This window comes from Elgaria multicarinata, chromosome 2 (genome assembly GCF_023053635.1).
Source record: "Elgaria multicarinata webbii isolate HBS135686 ecotype San Diego chromosome 2, rElgMul1.1.pri, whole genome shotgun sequence".
Taxonomy (NCBI): domain Eukaryota; kingdom Metazoa; phylum Chordata; class Lepidosauria; order Squamata; family Anguidae; genus Elgaria; species Elgaria multicarinata.
This window is the reverse complement of record NC_086172.1, coordinates 106301319-106319216: the sequence shown is the minus strand read 5'-3', so window position 1 is coordinate 106319216 and position 17898 is coordinate 106301319. Positions and strand designations below refer to the sequence as shown.

General features: G+C 41.0%; 1 protein-coding gene across 4 annotated transcripts in view; it reads left to right on the top strand.

The window, feature by feature from the left end:
- Positions 1-17898, top strand: part of LUZP2 (leucine zipper protein 2) — a 464552-nt gene that overhangs the window by 317693 nt on the left and 128961 nt on the right. For 3 of the 4 annotated variants that reach the window (XM_063117349.1, XM_063117346.1, XM_063117347.1), the window contains exon 7: positions 11249-11311. The exons of the other annotated variant lie outside the window; for it this stretch is intronic. In XM_063117349.1, coding sequence (XP_062973419.1) covers positions 11249-11311 — 63 coding nt within the window. The remainder of the gene's footprint in view (positions 1-11248; positions 11312-17898) is intronic. 4 annotated transcript variants of the gene reach the window in all.

Sequence of the window (17898 nt, the reverse complement as noted above, 5' to 3'; positions counted from 1 at the left end):
CGCATGTGCTGCCAATAGCATGCCTAGCTTGACTTTCAGCAGCTCTCATGTGTAAAATATGATTTTCTATGTAAAATATTTCTAAATATTTCTGAGAAGTATTACCATACCTAGACTCCCATTCAATAGATAGAAAGCAGACCCCGCAGACAAAGACCTCACCTGAGTTGTGACAGAAGTACTGGCTACAGGCCTACAGTCTTAGCATTCTCAATTTCAAAAGCCAACCCATTCTTACAAGACTTCTATGCTCTCCTGAACTTTATCTGGGCACCACAAAAAGAATTACAAGAGCATTCAGGAAATCTGGGAGAGTAAGCAGCTAAAATGAAGAAATGTTGGGAACATCCATGCAAAATGGATGTGGCATGTGCACAGGAGCCATTGGCTGTTATCTGGACTGATGGTATAGAATTTCCAAATTATTAGGGTAGCCGCAAAATGTATTGACCTTCCTTTTCACTGTAGTGCCATATAGTGGCCCATTTCTAGCAGAGATAGATAATCTTCTCCACACCCACATTTATTTATTTCAAGTATTTTCCAAGGTTATGTCTTCCCATTGGATTAACTTGTACAATACCCTGAGATACCTCCCAAAAAAATTAGCAATAGCTCAGCTTATGTTCTGAACTAAGTGAATTTCCAAATATGTCATCCCACCCAGCCATTTCCCCCAATATCCAGCCCTCGTCCACCGGCGCTGAACTATAAATACTTCATCCCATATTTTTATATGATTAAGGTAGTTTCATGTGTGAACACATAAAGCTGCTACTGCCATGTCATGTATGGCTCTCATCCTGCTTTGAACCCATGACTGCTAGATGTTTCTGGAATCAGCAATTATATGATATGAAAGCAGTTTTTGAAAGCTAGGTACTGTACTACTAAAAGCATAATTTTATATTTTTGTGGCAGAGGGAAAATGAGCCAGTTTTTTTTGTTTTCCAGTCTTATTATTTATTTATTTATTGCACTTATATACCGCTTCCATAGCCAGGGCTCTCTGGGTGGTTTACAGAATTAATTCCTGTTTCTCCCATGAAACTGAAGATTTCTCCCATGAAAATTCCAACCATTCTCATTCAATTTGATAGAAAAGAATTTACTTTCAAAAAGAAATTCAAAGAAGAAATTTTACAGAAATTCTCATGGTATAGGGTTCTTGTGCTTACCTTACCTATGAGATGACTGAGGAGAGTGTGTGAATGCCCTGTGTTTCATTGTATAATATATCTCTGTGACAGCCTGCAGCCTCCTTCGCTTCCTGCACTTCCCACACAGCAGAAGACATTAGGGCTGTGCACAGACACCCCCCCATCCACTCCGCACCCAATCCGCAAATTGCAGATCAGGCCCGCTCCACCCCGTGTCGATCTGCTTACGGTCCACTCCGTTCCGCTGCGGAGCTCTGGATCCGAATCGGAGCTCTGCAGCGGTGGCGGCAGGTAAGGCAGGTAATCCTCTCTCCTCCCCCCATACCTGCGTCTGTCCGCAGTCTGGTGGCGGCTTCAACTGAGCCCAAGGACTCAAACAGGAAGACCACAACTGCGGCCTGGTCTTCCGGTTTGAGTCCTCAGGCTCAGTTGAAGCCACTGCTGGACCACGGATGGATGCAGGTAAGACCCTTCCCCCTGTCCCCTTACCTGGCTCTGCTGTCATCACCGCACAGACTGTGGTGGTGGCGGTGGCAGGTAAGGGCCCCCTCCTCCCCCTTACCTGCATCCGTTGCATTCCAGCAGTGGCTTCACCTGAGGCCAAGGCTCAAAGCAGAAGGGCAGGCCGTGGTTGCGACCTAGTCTTCCGGTTTGAGCCTCAGCCTCAGTTGAAGCCGCCGCCGGACCGCGACAGAGGCAGGTAAGCCCCTCTCCCCTCTGCCCCCTTACCTGGCTCAGCCACCGTTGCCAGATGAACTGCTGCAGTGCCAGGTAAGCCCTCACTTACCTTACTTTTGGAGCTCCAGATCGAGACGAAGGATCCACCTTCATCTCGATCTGCTCCGTGATGCTCTGCTGCCCCCCGATCCTCTTCGCCTCCGCCTTAAGGGGAGGTGAAGCACCCCAATCTGCTTCTGACCCAAAGCAAAGCGGAGCACAGCCCTAGAAGACATACATTTATTCCTCTCATATGATCTTTTCGGATCAGGAAGTGGAGGCAGCCTGGGAGACTGTAGAGCAATGGTGAAATGTGTAATAGAAAGAAAAAATATAGACAGTGCTCTCAGCCACTTCACAGTGATTAGGTCAGGTCAAAAACACCACCAAAACATATTCAAAAGAAATTATAAAACACCCTGAGGATGAGGCAGGAAAATGTAAGTATCTTTCAAGGTGAAAGAAAATTTTCAGGAAAGTCCTAAGATTTTTCTTTTCTTACCTTCTAGAAAATAAAATGACACTTTTTGGAATTTTCTCCACGTTTTCTTGACCGTTATTTTTGTGTTTGTGTAGCTGAATTCCCTCCCCTCAATGCCCTGGACTGATGCTAGGTATATGGGGCATTGTGGAGAATGCAAAATGAGGGGCAGGCTGCCAGCATAGTTGATGCCGTTGCCACTTGCAGAGGCAGTGCAAACAAAGCAAAACAAAACCCTCACCAATAGTGATGCCCACCTGTGAGAAATTGCTGGAGAATTTCTCCTCCCCCTAAAGAAATTTGGTGAAATTGTCCCACCTCAATTTCTCTACCCACAAATAGGATTGACAGTTTTGAGAGGCCACTTGTGCACAGATCCAAAATATACATTTGCTGTGTGATCACATAGCCAGTGTGAAATCCTAAAAAGGGGAGAAGTAGAAAAAAATGTGGAGAAGAATCCAAAATGTCTATTAGGACAATACATTTATTAGGCTGATTCAAATGGACACAAAATATGGTATGAGCTTAGAGATCTCCAGATCACTTTATTTTATTTATTTATTTATTACATTTATATACCGCCCCATAGCTGAAGCTCTCTGGGCAGTTTACAAAAGTTAAAAACAGTGAACATTAAAAAGTATACAAAATTTAAAACTAGGGAAGACAGTACAAAAACTAGGTTGGAGGAGGGAAGAAGAGGGGAAAATGGCTGAATTGATGTTGAAGTCATGGGGTTTAAGATGACACCTTAAACCACAGCTTTAACCACAAATAAGGCTTTTTGCCTTATTCACCATGGTTAAAACCATGGTTTAAGATGTCTTCTGAACAGGGCCATGAAGTCTACAGAGATGGAATTTGGAGGAGATTGCAGTTTCTTATTGGCAGCAAGTGAGGCACCATTCAAACATCTTGGTGCCATCTTTTAAGCAGCTAGGTTTGTGTTTCTCTGTGGTAGCTACAGTTTATTTCAGATGAGCCATCCCCTGTCCTGCTACTGTAGCTTTGCATGATCCTGGTACCATATAACTAATGAGAATGGCTGCTGCCACAATAATATACCTGGCATCCACACTACTACTTTGGTGGAAGCATCCTGGATCAGCTTAACATACCTATCCAATATTATGCGCTTGCATTCTGCCTGGTACACTAGAAGAGATGGGAGCCTTAATGCAATCAATGATTCAAGGTGGTGGTTGTTTTGCTAAGAAGTGCTTGCAGGATGAAACAAGGAACTAAAATTGATCTTCTAGTATCTTGATACAACTTGTTTGGGGGAATGAATATGTTTCCCACCCCAAGTCTTAACAAGACATAGTCAGCATGATCAAAATAATCCTACAACAGCCCATGGGTTGTTGGAGGGTTGCTTTCCCCTCCAACAGTCCATGCCAACTGGATTCAGACAACATGACAAGCTGCACCTGGATGGTGGCTATGGAAATTGTGCCTGACATGCTTGTTTCCAATACATACCACAATTTAAATCAGCCACCATGATTTATCTTGATCATGCAGATTGGCACAATATATTGTCGAGAAATTAATTACAAGACATAATGCTAAAAAACAAGAAAGGTTCCAGGAGCACTGTCATCATCACAATGATTGTCATTGCACTGAACACAAATGTGGTTCACATCAAATTATTAAATTAGCAATTACTTCCAAGTGCGCTTATAGCAAACTTATGCAATACAATAGAAATAATTGGTGGAGGACAATTCAACCTTGTTTACCTTATGGAGTAAACCAAATTTTAAGCAGGCATATATTTGTGTTTGATTTTTAAAAAATCAATACACCTCTCTCCAAAGCCCATTACACATGCAAAAAGGAATGTCATTGACCGTGTTCAGACAACACACTAAGCTACGGTGGTTAAACATTTTGAGCTTAACATGGTGGCTTAGGGTGTCATGTGAACCATTCCTAAACATGGTGGCTACATAATCATGGTTTAAAGACACTCTCTAACCATTCGCTACAAATGGGTTCCATGCTTTCTGGAAAGGCCCTATGTCTGTTCTGATTTCCCTGATCTTGCTTGATATCATTAACTGCTAGTTTATTTTAGTGTATTCCTTTTATACTTTTGTACATTTGTATGTATGTATGTGGGGTGAGGGAGGATGCCTTTAAGTACACCAACTGCTAATTTACATTTTTTTAACACGTCACACCATTGATGTGGTGCTGAATATAGATGCTGTGCTAACAACAGTACTAGGCGACCAGTAGCTATCCTTTCATCCCAGAAAAAGGTTCCATATGGTGTTTTAAAGGCCAAACCTTCATTTTTCCTGCTGTTTTGGGGAATATGTCTGTTTTTCTTCTTTTTACTATTACTGCTGCTACTACTACTATTACTACTACTAATTTCACTACTTCTGCTACTATCCCACTATTAAAAATTTAAAAAGTAATAAAATCCTATAGCATTTTTCAATGTTTGCATTACATTCTAGCTGCACATGCCTGTCAAATTCAAAGTTCAGGATTCAAACACAGTGTGAGGTTGTTGTTGTTTTTAAACTGTTCTTGCCAACGGCAGCAATGAAATTGCTTTCAAAACTTCTTTTCAAAAATCTCCTTTGTGAATTTTGATGGAACTCATTCCCCAGATATTTACTAAATGCACATGTGTGTGCTAGGTGTTCTCAGAGTGCTGCCTGTATTATAAACCAAACAACATTTTAATTCAATCATTTGACATATCTTTAATTTTCTTATCTCTGTGAGTGGATTTCAAACCTTCTAGCTTCAGGGTACGCTTTCCACTTTGACGTCTCTGCCAAGGAACCTTTCTACATCTACAACAGATCCTTTTCACATTGTAAAAGATTCTGGGACACTCTCTAGGGTGCACATAGTTCATGGAGCACCCTCTAAGGCCTCTCAGTCACCCACTATGAACTGAGATTGCCCGCCAGAAACATACCCCACATCCTGTCACTATGTACTGCAAAGAAAGATCAATAGCCATGAGCAAGGTTTTTGGAGGGATACCTTGCCTGCCAGTGGTGATTTTTAAATTGAGAAATCCCTGATAAGTGTTCAAAAAGCTAACGATCCCTAGAAGGCATTTTGAAAGCCACTAGTAGATAATGTTTTATTATATTTTGTGGTTGGCAAGCAATAGTACTTAATATTTGACAATATTTGATTGTCAACCTATATGACATTTTAGCTGAAAGGATTTCTTAAGATAACTTCCAATGGCACTTACAGTAGTATCTGACATTGTGAGATTCTGTATTTGAAGCCTACACAAAATCAAAGAAACCAAGGCCTTAGCTAGACCTAAGGTTTATCCTGGGATCATCCCGGGGTCATCCCTGTTCATGTAAATGACACACAGGATATCCTGGGAGCAGGCAGGGACGACCCCGGGACGACCCCGGGATAAACCTTAGCTCTAGCTAAGGCCCAAGAGAGGTCAACCAGTTTAGAGCATTCAAATTGAGACATCAGCATGTTCACATTCTCACTTAGATCTTGTAAATTTTACATTCGAAGTGTAAATTCAGGTGTTGAATTTGAAAAAAAAATCTTTTGTGGTGGGATTGGAAAATGAATTGAATATAAACTGTTTGTGGCTGTTCATTTCAGATATGCTCAATGCCTCTTTACAAGCTGCTACTGAAGCTTGTTATGTTGGCGATGGGGAGGATGGAACTAACATTCAAGAAAAATTGAGAGGTGGGGACCCTAAATGCAGCATATGCCTGCATAAACAGGCCCATTGGACAGGCACCTTGAACTCTGATGATTTTTGCCTCATCCTACTAAATAAAATTAGAGCTGAGCTGAAAATACTTCAACTGAAATTTCATGTCTTCTGTGGCTGTTTGCCTAAGCAATTTGGCAATTTCCCCCTACTTTTCTACAATGAAGAGTCATCCCTGTGTTGCTAGGTAACTGGCACAGTAGGCAATTTTTTTTGCTTGTTCATAACTGTCCCCTCCCTCCTCTAACCTAAGCATGTGTGCCTTCATAGACCACAGTAAAAACTGCAAAGTTAGAGTGGTTGATTCAAGGCATTCCTCAATAAAGCCATTACACAATAGGAAATGGGCATGAACACCCTTCTCAAGAGGAAAACTCACATTGGTTCCTCTAATATGAACATAGTGTTCATGCAAGCATTTGAGGAATCTGCTCCATACTCACATTTGATATAGCTGGAAGGGATTACTATTACTACTTTTTCCATCATCATCATCATCATCATCCATTGCTTCTCTTCTCTAGGTGTATCATGTTCGCTATGACTTTATGGCTGTTTTTTCCTGTTTCTTTTGCATGCTCTTTATATACATTCTAATATTTGCAGCATAGCAGTGAATGTTTCTCACACAAGAGTTTAAATTTAAATGGAAAACAAGGAATTTGACTTTCCAATGCTTACCATATGACCTAGTCCCTGATTATTCATTGCCTATAGATCTTCACTTTACAGTGGCAGTTTGAGAAACTGTTTTCCAGAATTGCTCACTGAGCATCTTTCCAAGGGAAATATATTGCAAGAAGGAAGATGTGTTAAACAAACAAACAAAACCTTCCTGGCTATGGGTTTCCCTGAGAACAGAAGCTGTTCCTTCACTGAAACACAAAGTAAGAAATTGCTATAACATATACATACAGAATCTCAGTGACACAAACAAATGCACTTTCTTTATTGACCACTTATTTGGAACAAATTTTGTAACTTTGGTGTAGTTACATGGCAGTGAATTTGGACCATGAGTTAAAATACTCAGAGTATTAACTTGCCAAATGGTTTGGACACCTCTGTGCTTGAATCGGAGAATGTGTTTAGGGACAGCTGATTGTTAGCTCACCAGCATATTCTTTGCATAAATGAGGCTTTGGGTTTGATTCCCTAGCATATGCACTTAAGAAACCTAAGAAACCTTGTGTAAGATAGCTAGTAGACATCTCTCCCCACAACTTGTTGGGAAACTTTGGGCTCATCTACACCAAGCAGGATATTCCATTACGAAAGCGGTATGAAAGCAGTGTATAAAAGGCAGGGGACACACTATTGCTTTATAGTGGTATTGAAGTGCACTGACATCTGTTGGGGCCCATGACACATCTACACCAAGCAGGATATAGCACTATGGAAGTGGTATATGGTATGTGTCAATGGCCTCCAACAGTTGTCAGTGCCCTTTAATACCACTATAAAGCAGTAGTGTGGCTCCTGCCTTTTATATACTGCTTTCATACAGTTATCGTAGTGCGATATACCGCTTTCATACCACTTTCATAGTGGAATATCCTGCTTGGTGCAGTTTAGCCCTTTGAGAGCTGCATCCCATCTTGGTGGACAATAAGAGACTATATCAGCCTTCTCCAGCCTTGTGCCCTCCATTTGTTTTGGACTTCAACTTCCATCAGCCCCTGCCAGCATGGACGTTGGTCAGGCATGCTGGGAGTCAAAGACCAAAACATATAGAGGGCACCAGGATGGGGAAGAGCCTTCTGTTAGGTTAGGACCATAGGGATTGCAGCTTAATGGAAGAACACATGCTTTGCAAGCGGAAAGTCCCAAGCTCTAACCTCTCCAGTTAGAAGGACCAGGTAGCAGGCGATGTAAAAAGGGGCAAGTCATAAGCAAATCATCTGCCCTGGTGAAAGGCAGCTTCCTGTGTTCCACTCAACTCCCTATACTTTAAGTATTATTGAACTGAAAGTAAGTAGCAAAGTGATTCTAATGATGAGAACACCGTTAATTTGTCATCAGTTTCAAAATTAGGATGAGTGATGCTACCCTGAAAATTAGCAAGTTAATGATCTGAGAAATAGCTATAGGGGATTGCTGGGAGATTTCTGCTGTTCTTTCTAGTTTTCGTAGTTTTTTAAAACAAACAAATAAACCATGATGAGGCCAGTGCATAGTGCAGATAGCTGCATGGACATGGTCAAAGTTGTCCTCATTAATAAATGTCAACCCTAGCTTCCTGGGGGTTTTAAGCCAGCAGGAAATGATCTATAGCCATGCAGCTATCAACAAACATTCTTTTCTGTTCTAAAGGCAGAAAGCATTCAGTTGCTTTGGTAGTGAAACATCTCATATCTGTGGCTGCGATCTGGAATCGTGCCACTAGGCAGTCTGTGGATTCAGAACAGTTCACTGAAATCTGGAGGGTTCAGTTCGTGTTTCTTATCAGCATAGTTTGGATATAGAAGTTGGTACTATATCTGTTGTTCCCCACCTTAATCCAGAGGGAGAGGCGGGTAATAAATAAAATAATAATAATAATAATAATAATAATAATAATAATAATAATAATAATTACTACTACATTTTTAGTGAGGGGCCATAACTCAGTGGTAGATGTTATTTATTTATTTATTATATTTTTATACCACCCAATAGCCGAAGCTCTCTGGGCGGTTCTGCATGCATAAGATATTTATGTTCAATCTCATGTAGGAGTGCTTAGAAAGACCTAGTTAACTAGTCAGAGCAGTTAACTAGTCGGTTTTTGGAATGGGAGGCTTAAGGGAGACATGATAGAGGTTTACAAAATCATGCATGGTGTGGAGAATATGTATAGGGAGACGTTTTTCTCCCTCTCTCATAATACTAGAACCCGGGGTCATCCCATGAAGCTGATTGGTAGGAGATCCAGGACAAATAAAAGGAAGTACTTCTTCACACAGCGCATAGTTAAATTATGGAGCTCACTACCACAAGATGTAGTGATGGCCACCAATCTGGATGGCTTCAAAAGGGAGTTGGATAAATTCCTGGAGGTAAAGGATATATCAATGGCTACTAGCCCTGATGGTTGTGTGCTATCTCTAGTATTCAAGGAAATAAGCCTGTGTGCACCAGTTGCTGGGGAATATGGGTGGGAGGGTGCTGTTGCACCATGTCCTGCTTGTTCATCCCTGGCCGATGGCTGGTGGCCACTGTGTGAACAGAGTGCTGGACTAGATGGACCCTTGTTCTGATCCAGCATAGCACTTCTTATGTTCAATGGAGCAGATGGTCAAGTGGTCTGACTCAGCCAATTACTATACCAGCCTTCTAGGCATTTTGTACTACATCCCCTAACACCCTTGACCATTGCCCATGCAGGCTAGGTCTGATGGAAACATCTAGGGGGCACCAGATGGGTAAGGGGCTTCTGTCAATAAGTCCTTTCTATAATTTCCCTCTTGGATATTTAAATTGCCTTGTGCAAAGATTTAAATGGGCTCATCTTAAATGCTTCAAAGCATTTTACCTTTAAGTGCTTTAGCAGAACTTGCAGAGTTAGCCAGTTTAGAGTATTTTGTGACTTCAGGCACCCTCTAGGACCATTTGAACACCTGATCAGGCTTCCTCTGTCTCTGGCCCTGGCAACACCAGCTTTACCCAGCATGGCTTGCAAATGCTTTTTTCGGGTTTTGGAGTGGGCACGGTGAACATGGCTGGAACCGCGTGGCAGCAAGCTGCTTCAATCAGTCAACTTGGTGTATAGAGCAGTCTTCACATGGTTACATTATAAGCAGCCAGCACACTGCTGTGTTTGCATGTATGAATTTTTGCTGCATTATAAGAAGCCACCACGCTGCTGGCTTTGCATGGATAAATCTTGACGAGGAAGGAAAATTTCAAAAGATGTTTGTGCTCCTGTTTGCTTAATGTGTGAGTAGTTGGCATATTATTCAGCACTGCATGTTGATTTGCAGGTGTAAAGAGATAAAAAATATAAAAGCATAAGCCCTTGCCAGCACAATTTCTTTTTCTAACCCATTTGCATCTATGCTTTATGGAATGTTTGGGTAGAAAACCACATCGTTCTGAGATTACAAGATTGCCTATATTGATGTAGGTATGCCAACCCCCTGTCCCCACTAGAATGCAAACTGAAAGGCTTGGATGCCAATTATTGCGATTGGCTTGACGTTTTCACAAAGACCATTTCCTCTTCCCCATCCCATCTCCACCCCTGAAAGCTTCTCTGGAAGGTTGTGGGGGGGGGGGCTTCCTGAACAGGGTGAGATAGCAGCCAAGAACCTGCTGGTGGGGCAGGAAGGTGAATGCCCCCAAATTGACCAGCAATGAGAAAAGGCAGAAAGAGATTTTATAAACACCTATTTTCCAGTAGCCTTTTTGAGACATTGCCTATTTGTATTTTGCATCTGAAACAGAGCAGAACAGAGCTTGTGAAAGGTAGCTCAACCCAATTTTTATCAATTCCACCCCCTCTCCCAGCAACAGTGGTACAATTTGATGATTTTAGACTTCGGATGTAATGGTTTTATGGAGTGTGTGTGTGTGTATGTGTGTGTAGGTGTCCTCTTTAGATAGCAATGTGTATCCCTTATATTCTTCAAAATGTGGTAATTTTTACTGCATTTATGGGTCCATGTGCTTATCTGGCCTAAATCCTGCCCTGGTGGCACTACAGCTCAGTCACCCCCATGCCCTATTCTACCCTGTCCAGGAGAGTCTCCTGTCCTTCCAGAGGGCCTTTTCTGGGTGGCAGGAAGCCAGAGAACAGAGAAGATAGGAAAGCGCCTTGTACGAGTTTCTTTTCACTTAGGATCCAAGCCAAAGTATCTACTCTTCTCCAGTAGTCTGACAGCTGCCTCAGACTTCATGTGGCAGCTGTGTTTGCCCTGACACTGTGTGCAGGGATGAGTTCCTTCCCTTCATTTTATATGTTTACTGCAGAAAACACTAGTGTAGCTGCGGCAAACATTATTCATTTCATCAGTAGGTATGATTTAACAAAAAAACAAACAAACCAGCAACCATGACCCAAAAAACACCTCAGGATAGACTTTCTTATTGCCTGAACTTTAATATCTTTTCCTCTGCAGATTTTTAAATATAAATTACTTAAAAGATTAATGTATTATCCTCTGCTTGCAGTCAAAAAAGATCCAAGCCCAACTGAAGGAGCTTCGCTATGGGAAAAAGGATTTGATTTTTAAGGTGAGTTTGTCACTTGAGCTGGCAATGGTATTTGCTTACAGGCAGTGTAACATTAATCTGACCAAATAGTTTTATTCCTCTAACACTGATGGGGGGGAAATCACTAACTGTCAACATACATATTCAGAAGGATTTGAAAAACTGAAGGGCAAATTTGATTTCTGTGATACATTGTCCAAGCTGTCCTGGATTCCAGTGGTTTTTCACTGTGAAAGTGTTCTTAAAGGGCAGAGCCTTCCTAAGCGAAAGCAAGTAATTGTAAAGCTTCATAACTTCTATTTATTTCACGCTCATAGTTCTTACACATCTAGCAAAGTTTGAATGAATTTCCAGGTATTGTGATTCTCATTTCTCACTTTTCCCCATGAGTCCAGAACTGTTCATATTATATAGTCATGGAAGTGGCTGTAGAGTTAAGGTGTGACCATTTTCTAGTATGCTACCATTCTAAAGCATGAAAGCTGTATTTTTTTTTTTTATAAAATCCATACAAAGCAAATTGTCCTATTGGTGTGAAATTGAGCTCTATTTCAGAATGTGTATACAGTCTACCTATTTTTTCATATATATTTTTAAAGAGAGAGATTAACAAAACTCTTACAGAACTTCAACAATGATGACAGGAAGAGTCAGGCGCTTTAGTTTCTGACCATTTTTGCCAGTAAAAAAATCATACTATCAAGTTGACATTCTGAAGGTTGAAATTGTTTTTAAAAATTAAATGCTCATTGGATGTGCCTCTCATTTGGGGAAAATCCCCCTGTGTTCTTAGAAAGTTACAGAGTTAAAATGTTCTCATTTTATTTAGTGGACGGCGGAATGTATACACGTAGTGAAGCCAGAAAGGGCCAATGTTAATCTGATAGAGAAAGCCTCCATGTTTGCATTCTGCAGGCAGGAATAAATGGTCACTGACATGTCCAGCTGCTGTCTGACAGCCACATTTCAGAGCAATTGTGCTGAGGCCCTAAAACCAGCTGCTTCTGTGTGCGTGTATTTGAGGGGGGGGGGCAAGCAGGCAGGCAAACAGGAAGATGGGTGGAGGGACATTGTCTCTGTGTGAAGAAGTGAATTCACATGGATTAGATCATCCCTGTCCTCTAGGTATTTAATTCCAGAATCACATAATGCAGCCCAAGGGCCAAAATTAATTTCAGAGGAGCTCGGGGGGTTGGGGGGGCAGGGGGAGGTTGCATTCCAAGGCTGGGTGGGGCTGGAAGTCCAAAGTGCCAAAGTTAGAGTCACAAAGGGCAAGGGCAAATCACCAAAAATGCCAGCATATTTTATTTTAAAGCTCTTATTGCCAGTAAGTAAGCCTGAGGAAATGTGTTTCAGTGTTTCTGAATGGGGATGGGTGGGGTGGGGGGAACTGCCCAAAGCCCATGAAACCACAAAACTATCAGTAATCGTGGGAAAGGGGGTGGAGCCTGGGTAAAAAAGCATGGCTATCTGAGAGGTCTGGGGTATCTGAGAGGTTTGGATTGGTTGGATTAGCTCTTCAGCCCTGAGATTCAACACCTCTAATAAGATGCATATTATACATAATCTTTGGCTTGACTCATTCCTTAAAATGATGGGTTCTGCATGAGCTTTGTGGTCTCTGCTATGGATTCCCTGATTTTCCTTGGGGCAGGATTAGAGCCAAATTACACATTGTGCCTCATAGAGACACATGTAGCTATGCAGTTTTCCCTTACCTGATACATCTAGAATTGCAGACACCCTATTCTTGAGTAAGGTGCTTGAGAGAGTGGTGATGTCTCAGCTACAGGTGCTCTTGAATGAAACTGGTTATCGGGATTCATTCCAGTCTGGATTCAGGCCTTATTTGGGGATGTAATTGGCTTTGGTTGCCCTGATGGATAACCTTCTTTGGGAAAGAGACAGAGGGAGTGCTACCACAGTATTATTTATTTATTTATTTATTACATTTTTATACTGCCCAATAGCTGAAGCTGTTAAAAGTTAAAACCATAATAAAACAACCAACATGTTAAAAGCGCAATTACAAAATACGGTATAAAAAGCACAACCAGGATAAAACCACGCAACAAAATTGATATGAGATTAAAATATAGAGTTAGAACAGTAAAATTTAAATTTAAGTTAAAATTAAGTGTTAAAATACTGAGAGAATAAAAAGGTCTTCAGCTGGCGACGAAAGCAGTACAGTGTAGGCACCAGGCAGACCTCTCTGGGGAGCTCATTCCACAACCGGGGTGCCACAGCGGAGAAAGCCCTCCTTCTAGTAGCCAACTCGGGACTGCCTCCATGAGTTGGGACTTTGAAGACACTATTCTACAGTGGCTCAACTTGTATTTGTGGTGTCAGTTCCAGAAATTGGGGGTGCTTGTTTGTCACTGGAGGCTCAGGTGGCTTTGATGGCTCAAAGCACCCATTACCAACTTTGGCTGGTATGCCAACTGTACTCATTCTTTGATAGGGGTAGGTGCCAAGCATATAATGTAGGTGCCTACATTATATGCTTTTAGACGCCAGGTGAAGACATTTTTATTCTCCCAGCATTTTAACAGTCTATAAATAAATTTTAACTTGGTGTTTTAAATTTGTAATTTTGCATTGCTGCTGTTTTTATCTGGTTGAACTTTTATATTGTATTTTATATTATGGTTTTATACTGTTGTTTTATACTTTGAATGTTTTTAATTTTTGTGAACTGCCCAGAGAGCTCCGGCTATTGGGTGGTATAGAAATGTAATAAATAAATAAATAAATAGGAGTAACCTAGCCATAGTGATCCATGCACTGGTAACCTCATGATTAGACTACTGCAATGTGGTCTATTTAGGGCTGCCTTTGGGTGTAGTTCAGAAGCTGCAGCAAGTGCAGAATGCAGCAGCTAGGGTACTCATTGGGATACCCAGCTATTCTCAAATGCTAAATGAACTGCACTGGCTGCCTGTTAGCTACCAAGCCACATACAAGATTATGTTATTATCATATAAAACCCTAAACAACTTGGGACTAGGATATCTAGTAGACCACCTTCCCTTACACATACCCAGGTGAGATTTAAGATAATTAGAGGAGACCTTGCTGGTCATTCCAACATGAAAGGAATGTCGCCATGAAGAACCTTAATGATGGGCCTTCTCTGTAGTGGCACCCATCCTTTGGAAAAACCCTCCCCCATGCAGCTTGGGAGGCAGAAAAATGTAGCATCTTTCAAATACTTCTAAAAACACACCTTTTGACCCAGGCTTTCCCTTGGGCTGTAACTGCTGTTGGGTTTACTTTGGTTTTACATCCTATTTTTAAACTTCTAAAAGTTGTATATTATATTTAATCTTGTTGCATTTTATGGTTTTAAGTGTTGTGAACTGCCCAGAGAGTTTTGGCTATTGGGCACTATAGAAATGTAATGAATAAATAAATAGAACGCTTAGAAAAATCTTATCATTGACACCAACAGGAAGGTTTTTTCCAAGTGCTCTAGACACTTGGTTTTGCTCATGCTGAACAGAGAAGAGATAAATCTTTCCTGCTTGCTGATTTCCTGATTTTACTATGTATCAAGCAAACATCTAGTTTAGCCCTCAGTCTCAAGTTTCTTATCTGTAACATGGGTAAATGTTTTCTCAAATGCCTTTTAAAATGATCCAATGCAAATATTCTGCATGAAGGGAGAGGGCCTTCTCAGTGGTTGCCCCCCCAACTGTGGAATGATCTTCCTGATGAGGCTCGCCTGGCGCCAACGTTGTTATCTTTTCGGCGCCAGGTCAAGACTTTTCTCTTCTCCCAGGCATTTTAACAGCATTTTAACAGCATTTAACAACGTTAAGTTTGTTTTTAATGGACCCCAGAATTGTTGTTTTTATACTGTTTTTATGTTTTTTAAATTTTTGTATACTTTTAATGTTTACTATTTTTAATTGTTGTAAACCGCCCAGAGAGCTTCGGCTGTGGGGCGGTATATAAATGTAATAAATAAATAAATACATAAATAAATAAATGTATGTGATCTGATGTGTGGTCTGTGGCTGGGCTCACCTATTTGGGTTGTGTTCTGAATGCATTTTAAATCTTTGTTTTTTGCTTGTGATGCAGTTATATCATGGATTGTGTCAAATTAATCAGTGATGGCCAGATATCAGGTATAGATAGTTTTACTGGTAACAGGAAACTTGTAAGTACTTTTATGAGCTGTACACTTTAGGATGGGTGATCAGAGCATGCACATTTAGAGGTGATCATTATTCTGAGAAAGACAAAGATTTGTTTGTTTGTTTTACCAGTCGTCTCCTTCCTGCTACATTTAGAGCTGATCATTAGTCTGGGAAAGACATGTTGTTGTTGATTTTACCAATCAGATTCTAATAGGTTATATATTTCACAAGAAACTGGTATTAGAGAACTTTGGCATCCAAAGGACTGTGAGTGAAATTCTTGGGAAATGGAAGGGGGAAATGGGAAAACAGATCTCAAGGTAACCTTCATAAAAACAATTTTAAATATTGAGGCAATGCATCATCAACCATTCAGTCTTGGGAACAATAGGCTCAAGACCAAAAGTGGGAGAGGCAAATAATCCATGTTGGAATTGACAGTTCCAAACTTTAACATATCAGTGCAACTGTTCATAAGCGCCAGGTATGAAAATTAAGTTATTGACTACGGTGGTTTTCAAACTTTCTCCTTTAAGGAATCTTTTCATGCATCAAGCCATCTAATGAGGAACCTCTACACACAGGCCACAGAGCCCCATAGAGGATTCTGGGGCATGTTCTAAGATTCCTACTCAATTTATGCAGGACCGAGCTAAATCAGGCTGTTTTCCAAATTGCCAAATCAGGATATAAACTGAATCTTGTGGTAGATAACCTTAATGAATTGAGTGCAAACTCGAACATGCAAATATTGTCCTGCCAGCAAAGATTGATGGTAATAGTTTCACTGTCTTTTGTGGAAGGTAATCTGCCATTACTAACCTTCTCACTGAGAAACCTCAAGAGACTTCTGAGAAAACCCAGGGGTTCCCAGAATACCTTCAGAAAATTGTGGCCCTATTTACATGGAGATGCTTTCTGAGGCAATTCCATTTAAAACCAGATTTTCATAAATTCAGATTTGCTCTGCCTGTGGCACACATTGGCAGTAAAGCAGTATATATATACATTTATAAAAAACAAAAACAAAACAGTTTTTTTTTAAAATGTGTTGTTTGTTTGTTTTTAAAAAACAGCACCTGGAACTGCATGAGTTCAGTTTTGAGAAGTAGAATGGAAAGTCATCAACTATTTCTGTGTAAGTGCCACGGAAGTAAAAAGGTCATATCCAAGAGCAATTCCCAATACCCCTTCTCTCTCTCTCTCGCCCTATGAAATAATCATAGCTAATGATAACATGTCATTCTGATTCCTGTTCTTTCAATAATATGTTTTCAAGATACATTAGAAGTGACCATTCTTTGTACCTCTGAATCCTTCCATAGTTTTTCAAAGTATCATATAAACATTAGTATTCATTAGCTGTGTGTATTTTATGTAAGCATAGTCAGTGAAATCAGCAAATGTGACAAATAGATCGAGCAACTTGCTCAAGGCTTCAGTGGATGTTATTGTCTTAGCTGGGAACAAATAAAAGATCCTGACTGTTCTGTGCAAACCTGATTCCATTAGGGGGATTTTTTTATTCAATGAAGCTACTGTGACCATGTAGTAAAGTACCATTCTCTTCAAGCCATTATCTAATGAGAACCTCTGACCCATGGGCTTTATATAGCTAGCAGGGCTTCCCCATCTGGCCTGCTAGCTCTTCTCCCCAGGCCAGACCTCCTTTTCCCAAATCCCACCCATCTTCTCATTTCTGTTTTCCTGTTGCTGAGCTTCCATCTCAGATCAGAGAATGGTCTTCTCATGAGAATGGACCTTCCACATCAGACCATATGGAATGGTGGGCCATTGGCAAGTGGCCAAACATGCCTACACTTAACGCCAGCCCTGACCACATTCATACACACACTCACAAAACACACCAACATACCACATGGCAAGGGAGAGAATAAGCAGCATCCATGGGTGGTCCACTGCCTTTCCCTATGGTATGTATGTGTGAGTGTGCATATAACTGGGGTCAAGACTGGTGTCAAGTGTAGGCATTGTTGCCACTTGCAGAGTACTTGCATTCCAGCAGCAGCCCCCAAACGTCCTCCTCCATTTCACCATTGCAGCCTTCTTGTTCATCTCTGTGTGTGTGTGTGTGTGTGTGTGCGTGTGTGTGCGTGTGTGTGCGTGTGTGTGTGTCTCTTGCTTGCTTGATTTTTGCCTGTCAAACAAGCAAGTAATAATGCAAAAATGAGTGTCAATACTGAGAAAGAAGATGGAGAGCAATAGCAACTAGTGGCAGCGAGAAGGTAGATTCACTGAGGGAAGGGGCCTATTGAGACCTTGCCTAAGTACCCAGTCCCAGCATTGAAGAGGGTAAATGGAATATGTGTATGTGTGAGAATAGGGTGAACGGGATAGATAGATAAATAGATAGATAGATGCAGTGTGTGTGTATGGAAATGGGATGTGTATGTATGTGAAATGGCTGTATGCGTGAATGGTGTGTGTGTTTGGAAAAGC